Here is a 13,510-nt window from a genome sequence, read left to right on the forward strand (position 1 = left end):
AAAGAAGAATAAGAACAACTAAAAGTTACCTGGTTACAAATAATAATTAACATGGATTGAAAATCATCCTCATCATCATCATCATCATGCTTTTTTAAGTTTTGAAATTCGTTAAAAAAAATGCCGAATCTTCTTAAACCCTAACTTAACCTACTCTTATTATGCAGCATATAAAAATACAACGTGTAATTATACAACACAGTACTGAAGTGAAACTTCTTCAAACACACAAACATACTGGGATAGGGGTTAAGGAATTGGCGTTAGTGGTGTCGTTTCGACTGTAGACTGTAGACACACATACACAAATACATTCATACATTTTTTAGGGCTACGCTATACATGCCGGAGTTGCCTGTAACGAACGTTGATTTGAAGCGCGCTCACGGCTCAAACGATCCCCACTACGAACTCGACTACGTGGCCGAGTAGAGGGGCGACATCCGTTGCATGATTTCGTTACATAGTAACTCGCATGAAACGAACTTACCCTACCGTGCGTAAAGAAGTTTCATTTCAAAAATACTTTAGGTTAAGTTAAAGTAAAGGGTAAATTAAATTTTCAAATAAATTTTAAAAATATTCCACTCCAGAAAGCTACATGTATGTTTTCGAAAAATCCAAATGGTATTCGTTAAGAAGATGTTTTTGTTGTAAATCCACTTGTGCCTTAATTCTCTATTTGCAAAATTTCAGAAATAAACTAATTCATGAACTGTTTTCACATTGTTCGTTTATAAAACGAATCTGGTAGTCTAAATAAACAATTCAATAAATTAGTTAATAAACGCGGTACACATACATACACATGTATACATGATCGAACTGAATGCGATATCTTTTATTAATTTGAACTAATTGAAACATTTTGCTGACTGACACATTTTGTCACTTCAGCATCAATGTAGATATCTAATATTTATTTTCCTCGTGGAAATTTCACGTTCAACGAAACGTAGGCGGATAAATCGAACATCCAAAAACTAAATCGCTATATATACATAATTTCATGGATATATAAATGGTGTATTTTGCCTAATGATACGTATCTTTCTAGTAAATACGTAGGTAGTTCTGAAATACTGGCATAGTTTATAAACGTGTTTCAACACATGATAATATGTTACATCAGCGCGATTTATTGGATTAATAATGTTTCATTTATCAAACAGTAAAACGCCAATATTAACAATTTACTAATTTGAGTGAAGTGGTGTTTTGTTTTAATAATTTGATCAAAAACCAAAGATTTAAAAGCTATGAAAACCTTGTGACTCGTAGAAGCCTTTTCTAGAGGAGGGGGCATGGAGTTTACAAGAGGTGACACTACTCTCCTTGCCCCCTACCTACCTACCCCCACGATTATATTCAATATTCCTATATTTTAACACAGAAAGTCGCGTATTGTATTTCTGTAAAGTTATACATCAGACGAGAACAATAAAGAGGAAAATTGTATGAGCTTACCTGGTTTACAAGGCCTGTCTATTGCAAATCTGTTGCAGATGACATTATCAGAGACGTTTACGCAGATGTAGCATGTGACCGCGTACTTGTCGAAGTCGTCGGCTATCTCCCTTTTTCCAAACGATATCGTTCGGTACGACCTGTCGTTTAGCGCTGTATTCGTCATAAAAATGCAACTCAGTAGCATGCTGAGTCTCAACATATCAGTCTGAAATGAAACATACATATGTGAATTGACGAACAAACGAAATCGCATTTGTTATTGACATATTGCTATTGTGCCACTTCAAAACACAGATTTAAAGTAGAAAACATGAACATGAACACGTTACGTTGGTACCTATGTTAAGTTTTGACATGAAAATAACTGAAATTGCTTTATAAAACTTCAAAGAATGTTGTTATTTTAATCGTCTATACAGCGGATTTATTATTTTTATACATTTTACAATTCTGCACTAGATGACAAATGGCGTCGCATTCTGTAAACATGCAAGAAGTCTCAAGAAGCGGAAATGGCCCATTGGTATCGACGGCCAACTGCCATACAAACGGGCCCGGTATCTGTGCTCGGCTAATACAACATTTTTTTTCATACGTTAATTTCTTTTTTAGGTAGGAAAAGGTGACAGAGATGTAATAGAAAGATTTTAATGTTAATAATACACGCGCACTCTAATCGAAAAGTACCATAATGTTATTTTAAACTGTTATCTTTTTATCCTTACACAGAGACGCTTTTTGCTGGTACTGTTTGCCCGCACCCTGTAACGCCAACCACCTTAAAAGGTACGTTCGGAATTTTCGATGTAATGCCCCAAGTCTAAAGTTAAAGTGCTATTAAAGTGAACAAACAACTTTAACCTCTTAGATAAAAAACTTCCAAGTGGGTTTTATTGAATCAATTTCTCCGAAGGAATGAATTTAACCTCGGCGAAATTCCGAGAACGAATTTATAGTTTGAAAAAGGACCAGACCGAGACTAAACCCACCATATTATAAAGTTTCTGCTTCGGTTCGTAACACGTACCTACCCATACCCCTTGACAATAAGCTTTTTATGATAATTGAGATTATCTTTAATCCTTAAGGGTCAGATTTAATTCAAAGGCAGGTGCGGCAACTGTGTTTCTTCTCCGAAATGCTTTCACTTGTGTTCGTCTTCATATTTTCGAGTTTGCGAAGTAATTTAACAATCAGGATTAATTAGGTAAGGGAAAATATGGAAAACGTTTTGGAAGATAATTCAAAATGTTTGACAGCTTCCAACGAACCGCCTAAAAACTCTTAGATAAAGTTCTCTCTAGTCTTGCATTTTAATAAAGTCGGTTATCAAAATGAAAGCAATTCTATCGTTTATAAACGAAGATGTCTTACTTGCTGACAGGCGTATTTTTGAGGTTAAAATCGTAAAATAACATTAAGTGTCCATAAGAAATCCTTACAATACTCGAACCGATACGTCAAACCGGAAATGATACGTTATACTCAAAGTGTACTCATTATGCGACAGACAGTGTACTGTTCGTTTCAGGAAGTTAGAGATATGCCCCTTCCTTTTATTAGGATGCGCCGTAGCATATTTCCTAATTCAATCATATTTGTCTGCGGAGCTCATTTCTCCACCGATCATCGAGCGAGAACTAGACAAAAGTGTACAGTACCATTTGCAAAATTATTTAGTGTCTCGTTAAAATTTAAGAATATGCTATTTAAAAGCATATTTAGCCAAAAATAATAACAAGTGAAATAACTTAACGCTCTACACACCTATAAAACTTTTGCTTTGTTTTCTATTGTTAATTTATATACATTAAGAAATTGCTAAACATTTTCGTCTAGTACTCCTGAGACCGCCCATCGAGAGCTCTGCTCGTTCAAGCTTGTTCCAATTATGTCTGTCTTGCTCACGCCTCGTGTGTATTCTTTCTATCTTCGCGCAGATTTCTTCAAGGTCACAATTCTAACAAATTGAAATGGACTGTATATGTCATATGAGAGTACGCGCGAGCCCAATGTGAATACAGATGAGTCCACACGATTCCTGCTGTATGAAAACATGAAAACAGAATGCAATTATTTTTAAGTTTAATGTTTGTTTAGGTTATGAAAAAAAGAAATTATAATAAAAAAGCAACGAAAACAGAAATGGATAAAGGGGAGTGTAACATGATTAGCAGTCTGTTTTGAAGTTGCCACTCCTGGTTTTCCTTTTAATCTTTTGCCAGGTCAAAGTAGACGAGCTGAGTGATCTTCATCTTTGTGACGTTTTCTCAGTGAGGCAGTTTTTTGAACGTTACCGCCGTAATTGCTGTTTTATAAGTAAAGTTTACCTACTAATTAAAAGAAAACTTTAAATAAATGTCAGCAGTAAACGATGAAAATTCAAGTGGCGTAGACAAATTTGTCGTCATAATTTATTCTGTTGTTCTTCGGGAACAAATTTAATTTTATCTTTAGAGGTTCTCTGAAAACTCTTCACGTAAAATTGTCTTCGTTCTGTTACGCTAGTTGAATAGGTTGGTACTTTGGGAAAAGGAGAAATTTAAGGAACAATTTAGTCTTAGGGGCATGTCAAGAGTCTTACCGAAACTGGTGATTATCTAATAGGAATGATTCTTTTATACATAGTAAAACAGGAAACATTTAAATGATTAGGATAATAGAGGGACATGTCTCTGTCTCCCCTTATTGATATTCCCATGGTGAAGTGACATGCCCGCTTCAACGACAACTCATCAAAAGTGCGTTTTGTTGTGCTTATTGATGTCACCTTTCGTAGCTTAGTGCTAAGAGTACTGGTGCGTAAAACCAGGTGTCCGCGGGTTCGATTCCCGGCGAGGGTGAGACAGCAGCAACAAATTTTTCTGCATTTACTTAAGGTAGTAGGGTGAAATTAAGTCGATTTCACATTAATAATTGATTTATTGATAATTATTAATAGTTGTGAGTTTTACTGAGAGGCTAAAGCTGTTTTATCCCTTTGAGAAGGTGCCTTTTCGTATTCAAATCGTTATTTAATTACGACAGCGAGCCGTTGCCGAGCAATTTAGAGTCCGTTAGTTGTGAACAACTTTTTTCTTTGGCACTAACGTAAAAAAGGCAAAATTAGGCACGCTTAGAGAAACTTTTAATGACTACATTCGCACCGGCTCCTTTTCTAAAAGGCCGTAAAAAAAATTATTAATGAGTCGCCGTCAGACGTCCGAATTTACAGAGGAGAAGCTTTAACAAAGACTTTATTAATCTTGCATTGCCGCACAAAGCGGAAACTGAAAGGGAGACGGCGATGTTTTTCTAACTTTTTGGTCGCCTTTTTCCATCCTTTTAAGCGCATAATTTTCGTTTTTTTTTTAACCGCGTCCTCTTTTATCCGGAAAATCAATGACAATATACCTCTAAGAGGCACCTCGAGTACCTACCTCTACAAACAAAAATTCCTTTAATAAAATGATTTAAGAAATAATTTACGATCTACCTTTTAAAGGACATGAAAATTGTTTCTCGAATGTTGCAATCAATATGATTTTTCTAGTTAAAGGTAATATTCAACAGTAATATCTAGGTATAATATATAAGTATATTATGTGCTAAAATTTCATTTACATTTAACGAACTTTTAACAAATACTTCAACAGTATGCCGTAAATTAGTTAATTAACATGAGCATTAAAAATGGGAGCCGCCATTAAGTTTAATCTATTTGAACAGAATCCATGTTAATATCTATTGTCTGGCTTTAGAGATGGATTTTACTCATTTAGCCATACACTTTAAAATGACTAAAACCGATCCGATAAAAATTTCGGCAGGTACAAAAACTATACCTCATTCAATAAATATTAAACGAATGCCCAATTCATTTTCTAAATTGAATGTCAATACAATTGGTAGTGCCTCCAAAAAACAAAAACACATTTTGAATCCAGAAACCGTTTGAAACTACACCATAAAATAAAATTATCCACAAAATATTATGTATGTATGTATGTATGTATACGATAAATGAAGCTGGTTCTGTTTAAGACAGGCGATGATTAGATGGAATAAATTAGTGATTTAATAGACAACAGTAATTGATTTTTAATAAATTTTTACATCAAATGGTACTGTGTAAATATATTCAAAATAATACTCTTTTTGTTGTCTGTAATTAATTGAATGTAAGCAAAAGAATCACGGGATGAGGACGTTAGACAAACTTCTAAATGTAGAGTAAGTTCTAGTCTAACGTTGAAAATACTTCAGTAGCAGTAAATATCCGCTAGATGGCAATGCAATGCCTAAGGCGCGCTGATAATGTTAAACATTCTTAAGAATAGATGCACTTTTCAGTGCTCTATCTAGTGAAAAATATATTGCAATTAAATGTATGTTTAATACTTTTAATTTTTTGCAATAAAATTAATAACTATTTCAAATATGTATACCCATAAGTATCCTGCTTATTTCAATAATAATGATTTCCTGAATCAATTTTGCCGAAGGAAATTAAAATAAATTATACTTAGGTATTAGGTATTTCGCAATCGGTAGAAGCCTCCGGGAGAAAATTGCACGTTTTCCTTCCCTCTTCCCTATTTTATACGGCAAAAGGAATTTCTGTACTCTGCCAACGCAACGGGACCGTTGCGAAAATGCGAGCCATAAAGATGGAGATGCAAATTAAATGGGCTAATTAATCGTCAATTAGTTTCATAACTTCTCGCAAGCTACTCAAATTTTATTGTCCCTAAGGGAACTATAAGCTCTAAAGAGGTCGTTCGTCATCTAAAAATTTAGGTGAATAGGTATATCGTAGGTACTTATACATCAACAACAAAAAAAAAGAGATACCTTTTGTCTTAAAGAAAAGGTGTCTCTTTTTTTGTTGTTGATGTATGTATGTCAAATTTTAGATGATGATGATATAGTTAAGTCGAAATAAGATGAGCAAGTAGGCAATAAAATACAAGTGAGTGTAGATAGATCGTCATCCTTCACATAAATATGTTACGGCGATAAACACCTGAAAATTTCGCGTTTTTAAACAGCGCATTTAAGTTTCCGTTAGCTAAACAAACTATCTCATACCTTCCGTTATATCTATTAGGGGTAAAAAATGTTGTAAAATCTGATGGTGCTATCTGTTTGACTATCGCCCTTCACATAAATATATTACAGGCGATAAACTGTTAGAACACCTAAAAATTTCGCGTTTTTAAACAGCAGATCTCAGTTTCCGGTTGCTAAACAAACTATCCGACACCTTCCGTCACATCTATTAGGGGTAAGAAATGCTGTAAAATATGATGGTGGAATCAATTCGCTTTGATGTTACGATTTTTAATTGTTTATTACTTATTTATACAACAAGCTCCTATAAGTAATACCTTCTTGTTCTTCGTAATAGTTTAGTAGCAGTTTTCTGAAAATTAAATTCGAAGAGACATTGGTTGTAACAAAACGTCCTTTTTGCTGGGAACCCATTACTTTCCCTGTTTTGTAATTAAGATTCGGAATAGTTTTCGCGAATGGGACAAACCACGGTAGCGTTAAATGAGGATTTTGTTAAGCAAATAAAACTAAAGAACCTTTGCGATACTAAAATAGTCGTTTTACCTACAAACGAATGTATTTCTTTCTACCTATATACGATAAGCTTTTATAGTTTTTTAATGCTATTAAGTACTGGTACGAATACTGTAGGTAGTAGATACATAACTCACAAGAAGTCAATTCATTGTTATTTGCTGGAATTTATAGATATGCTCCACTATGAAATTTGATTGTTAAAACATAAATTTCAGGTTATTTTTAAATTTTTATACTAAAAACAATCTGAAGACACTTAACGCAAAAGTACTTCCTTCAAATATTTTATAGGTAGTAATCACTAAGGAAGTTTTAGTTGTAAAACCCTTAAAAAACGAACAGACAGACGCACGAGTGATTGTATAAGGGTTCCGTTTTTCATTCGGACGTATGGAACCCTAAAAATTACTTTTCGTTGACACAAGGGTGGAAGAACTAGCTGTAATCATGAACCATCTCAAATGAAAATTAAAATTTCCCACTTTCCACCCTTATGTGGGTGCTTGCTATTTGTTTCACAACGGTTTTACAACTAAAGCTTCTTTTCTTTACACTGGCATACCACTTAAAAAAAAGAAATTTAATGTTATTTCTTTTACAAGTACAACCGACTATGAAAAATTCAATTTTTCTTGAAAATAAAATTTTAATTTTCATTATGACCGGAAAAGGACATTTTTATTCTTCTTAGCAAAGGGTAAATGCGTTATAAAATTAAATTGGAAAACAAAAGCAGCTACTAATCTAATGGCTAAATATTTCAAAAGATAATAGTGTACATATATAACAAACGAGCTGTTTCATTTTCTTTGTTTCTTACTGTATTTCTATTATTTCTTGGTTATTTATTTATTTATCATTGGACGAGTAGGCGTACGATCAGTAATATTGAAGGAAAATCTTCGTAGTTGTTTCGGCGTTTTCCGAATCCTTCCGAGCTTTGTAGCCTGCCACATTCAGTTATTGTTTGACGTTGGATTATTGTGGTTGTTAGTACGCGTGTAGTGCAAATTATAATTATGGTGCAACACTTAAAAATTAATCTTTCGCTCGCGGCCTTTAACTAGAAGGATAATAAACCAGCGAATTTGCAATACAATACAATGCAAGGTAAATTATTGTAATGCTTTTGAAACTATATTTTGTTTGTTTGTACATTAGATATTTACAGCAGCAAGAATAATAATAATAAATTAGAAACTACAGCAGGTGATGCATTATATTAAATAAAAATTTAAGTATACGTATAAAAGTGGATGTATTGTAGTAAAGTTAATTAATTATTGCTTGCTGATTTGTGAAATTTAATGTTTGGAAAATGGGTAGATATTTTTTATTGCACTTATAATTAGTTTAACGATGGTCAAATTATCCCAGAAATACAATTGAAACATCTTGTAAAGGGCGTAAATCTAATAACTTGTTCTTATCAAACATATTTGCCTTTGCTAATTTGTTAATGTGTTTTTACTTACGATTAATCATCTTATTATTATTTCAAATATTAATAGCTTATTTCTTTTAATGAATTCATTGGATTTTTGAAATTTCTTTTATGAGATTGTGATGTCAACTTATAAAATATTGATTCGTCTATTTATCCGTTAAATAATTAACACATTTGTATTTGTATTAATTATTTAAATAATTAATTTACATCAGATTGTTAAGGGACAAAACTGTGCTTTTTGTTGCAATGCAGTATCATCAGTTCTGGAGGTGGTTCAACTTAACAATTTGAGCTTGTGGAGAACTCTTTAGGTGTTGATGTTGTTTACAGTGGAATTCAGGATTTTGAGTTTGCATTTTACCAACATTTCGTCCTCAATAACATAAGACATCATGGGGAACCTATAGACATCTTTAAGCATTTGCTAATAGTAATGTGGTCTAGGCCTTCATATTAACGCTGTCTCTGCTTCTAATATGTTTGAGTCTTGGAGGTGGTTGAACTTAACAATGTCAGCTTTTGGAGAACTCCTTAGATGTTGATGTTGGTTACAGTGGAATTTAGGATTTTGGTTTTGCATTAGATCAACATTTTCTTCTCGATAACATAAGATATCATGAGGAACCTACAGACATGTTTAACCATTTGCAAACAGTAATGTAGTCTAGGTCTACATCTTAACGCCTGTTTCTGCTTCTAATATGTCTGAGTTCGTGAGGTGGTTGAACTTAACAATTCCTTAGATGTTGATGTTGTTCACAGTGAAATTCAGGATTTTGGGTTTGCATCATATCAACATTTCGTGTTCGATATCATCAGAATAAAATAGATTATCAGTTTTATTGAAAAACTCCACCGTGATAAAGGTGATCCAAGTCGAAAATCCTGAATTTCACTGTTGTAGGACGAATATGCAGAACACGAGGTCAAACTTGCCCTTGTCTGATACTTCTTTTGTTTAACAAACCCCTTTCAATAAGCACAAGGGTTATTTTAATAAGCACAAGGGTTATCTGTAGCTACAAATACCAATGACTTTAATTAAAAGCAATAATTGACACTTTTCTGACAATAAGCTTGAGAACTGTTCGATTTTCTGTAACAACTTTTGCGATTTGTCGCTGAAGGTTTAAAGGCGTTGATTGTGCAAGAAAATTGTTTGATTAGGTTTCAGGCATCTGTCAATTGTGTCACTGTCTACAAGGAAAAGATCGTGAAACAAATGTCGTTGGCACTGTAAGCGAAGCAAATAACACTAAGACTGTAAGAATGAGGACGATTTCATTAAAAGTTTGAAAGATCTTTGCTTGCTATGTAAGCAATCTTGGCACGAAGTTTCTATCTATAGAAATTCTATCACTTGCCGACTGCTGAAGAGATTTTTATTGAAGTATGCACAGGGTGGATTAAGATAAGATATTTTTAGAAAATTCGAAGTGTTTACTTAATAAAATGATCAGTTATTTTTAAGTTAGCTGGTTTCTAAAACATACTTGCTTTAATTCACTCTGCTTTCAACTAGTAGTCGACAAACTTCAGAAATAAATGAAAACAACAATTAAAAGTTTCTGTTGTTTTTGGTTTCTCAATTACACAAGACGTTTGTTTTTTGTCGATTATAATAAATAAAATGGTGGGGGTATTGACAAAACAGTATCATATTAAAATAAATAAAAATTAAAGAAAAATACTGGTATGCAAGGGAAGAAAAAAGTAAATGTAAAGATAGGAGACGAATGATTGCAAGAAGCGGCTGACTTTAGGTATTTAGGAAGTCAGATAAGTCAGGACGGAAGGTGTAATAGTTATATAAAGCAGAGGATAGCGCAAGGGTGAATCGCCTTCTATAAAAAGAAGACACTTCTATGCTAGCGAACGGTTAATTTAAAAATTCGAAAAATATTGTTAAAGGTGTATGTTTGGAGCACGGCGTTGTACGGATGCGAAACATGGACGATTGGCGCTGCGGAAAGGAAAGGGTTAGAAGCGGTCGAAATGTGGTGTTACAGGCGAATGCTGAGGATACCGTAGATAGAGAAGGTTAGACATGAAGAGGTATTAGAAATAATAGGAGAACAGAGGACTCTTTGGAAGTCAATAAGAAATAGGCGAGATAGGTTAGTAGGACACCTTCTCAAGCATGAAGGTCTAGTCAGAGACATATTAGAGACAGGAACGGGAGTTAGGAGGGGTAGAAGTAAACCTAGATTAGACTACTGTTCGCAAATATTAAAGGGTGTGGGTTGTTCTAGTTTTAGGGAAATGCGAAGATAAGCTCAAGATAGGAAAGGGTGGAGGTGCGATAATATTACGATATATTGATGTGCTTTATTTATATTTTAACTTTTTAAAAATTATTGAACTACAATTTTTCTACCAAGTTTAGGTTAAGCTGTGTTATTTATGATTTGGTGAATCTCTTTTCACGTAGAACACTGAATTACTTACAATTTCTGTATATCTATCTTTCTCTAACTAAAGCATTATTTGTAATACAATAGACGAACACAGTTTTGTCACTTAAGTAATCAAAAAACAAGGCTCATGACATTCAGAACTACCTCTACATAACAATATCCGATACAATAGACGAACAGAGTTTCTCACTTAAGTAATCGAAAAACAAGGCTCATGACATTCAGAACTACCTCTACATAACAATATCCGATACAATAGACGAACAGAGTTTCTCACTTAAGTAATCGAAAAACACGGCTCATGTCATTCAGAACTATCTCTACATAACAATATCCGATACAATAGACGAACAGGGTTTCTCACTTAAGTAATCGAAAAACAAGGCTCATGACATTCAGAACTACCTCTACAAAAAGTATCCATTGTATTTGGTAAATACTTTTGAACTTTACTAGATTTCTTAATATAGGGCATTTTTTGTTTTTTCCGTTACAATTTCCTTATAAACGCACAAAATCCAAAGATTATCATCACTTCTTTTGTTGTTGGTGCAAAAATTGATCTTTGATAAAACGATTCAGGGTAATTTTTCTTCTGTTTTCATTCACGCCCATTAGAAAGATTAGATGGGAGTGTTAAGTTGCTAGTCATCCCCTTCCTTAAATCCTGTCTCTTGTTTCCACCTTCGAGAGTGGATGATCCGATAATTCTTTTTTTTTGCAAGGCGTTTTCTACAAATCTGGCAAAATCAACAAAAAGTTGTTGCCCTCCTTCAGCGTCTTTTTTTCGCTTGCCGATGACAGTAATCGTTTTCGAATTCTTTATCCGACCGGCTGGAGACTCCATCGCGCCCTTGTCAGCCGTTTGATTTATCGAATAATAAAGATAGAAATTTCCAAAGTTTTTTACGTATAATATATATCCACGACCTATTGTTTTAACAATTCTAATTAATCGAAAAGAACTTTACTAATTTCGTCATTTTTCTTTCTGTTAAATGTTAAATTATTATTAGAATGCCAAATTTTTGCAACAAATACTGAGAAAATATTAATTTATAGGGTTCCGTACGTCCAAATAAAATGAAATCCTAATAGGATCACTCGTGTGTCTGTCTGTTCGCCTGTTACAGCCAATTTCCTTCGAATCTACTGGACCAAAAACAGTTGTAATGCCATATGTAATAATGAGCCTTGATAATATCATTTTCTTACATTAAGTAGCTATAGTTGGGACAATTAAAATTGGCAAAGCCCGCAATGAATTATCTGTGATAATGGACGTCTCTTCTTTCTTTGCTTCCACTTGGGATTGTAGTCATTTGCTGCGTTTTGAACACGCCCTTGTTAAGTTAGGAAATGCTTCATGAAGAGTACAAACAAAGTTAAAACCGAATAACAGTGAGCAGTGCAGTGGTTAGAGATTTCTTATAGGTACGAAAAAATCAGAGTCGTATTACTGCCTGGTTGCAATTACATCTTCAAACAAACGTCTTTGCTTTCCTGAGTTCCTGAGAATGTTGAACTTTCTTTAACGTCCGAATCTGGCAACATGTTCAAATTCTGATTGTCTGCATCTCTTTCTGTTACACATAAATTGGTGTAGGGTTATTCCTTTTTTTTCATTAGTGCCCGCTGCAATTCTTATCTGACATCTCTTTTCTATGTTTACGATATTCCTTGCAACGTTTGTAGTGAGTAGAAGTGGGCGCTCAATCAGCAACCGCAACCGTTTAGTTAGTAAGTTGAAATAAAAAAGTAAATGCGACTGTTTTATTGACATCTATGCCAATTTTGAGCGTCCCAACTATACTTTTTCATCCTATTTATCTTGTTATCTCACTTATATTGGTTTAGTTTTCCGAAATTATTCTTCCCTCAATTATAAAAGTTGCATTTAACTCCCAACGCTTGTTTCTAAGGAACAATAAATTGACTTGGAACACTGCTATGTGTTTATCTATTCGCTCGCTTCATTCGATTCACCAATGAATCAACCTGTGGATTTAAATTACCCCATTACGTTCTTGTAATCTACGGGAAATTTATTAAACAGATTTACGTGATACTTGAGACCGTATTGGGGAAAATTTAAGGGAGATATTGCGTAATTAGTAACCAAGAAGTTTAACTTGGACTGCCGATCTATATATTTTGATACGAGCTAACATGAAAGCATAAATATACGAGGCTATTTTCAACTGTATTGACTTCATTGTTTCGTGCAATAAATGTCATCTTATACCATCATACGTAAGGGATCAAATGTTAAATTAATAGAAAATTTAACAATAAGGAATGATAAATAATTCATGCAGTCTGTTCTGTTTGTAAGAGAACCGCACAAAATTGCAATCTGAAGCCGGCCCTGGTCGTGAATTGACAACATGTACTAAATCCATATGATTTTCAGTTAGTTCTAACCTTCAAAAGACGCGTCTATAAATTTGACGGCTGTCGGATCATTAGTTTGTGAATTATAGCATTTTTAGTGAAGCAACTTTTGTTATTGTGAAAAAAATGGATGAAAAGGAATTTCGCGTGTTGATAAAATATTGCTTTTTGAAGGGAAAAAATACAGTTGAAGCAAAAACTTGGCTTG

At 33.8% G+C, this 13,510-nt stretch overlaps 1 protein-coding gene across 1 annotated transcript in view; it reads right to left on the reverse strand.

Annotated features, from left to right (window-relative positions):
- The window catches only part of LOC108732815, a 69,186-nt gene that overhangs the window by 13,116 nt on the left and 42,560 nt on the right, over positions 1-13,510 (reverse strand). The window contains exon 2 of the mRNA XM_018463784.1: positions 1,468-1,675. Within this exon, the coding sequence (XP_018319286.1) occupies positions 1,468-1,669 (202 nt within the window). The 5' untranslated portion in view covers positions 1,670-1,675. The remainder of the gene's footprint in view (positions 1-1,467; positions 1,676-13,510) is intronic.

The sequence above is a fragment of the Agrilus planipennis genome, unplaced genomic scaffold, assembly GCF_000699045.2.
Source record: "Agrilus planipennis isolate EAB-ADULT unplaced genomic scaffold, Apla_2.0 scaffold6, whole genome shotgun sequence".
In the NCBI taxonomy this organism is placed as follows: Eukaryota; Metazoa; Arthropoda; class Insecta; order Coleoptera; family Buprestidae; genus Agrilus; species Agrilus planipennis.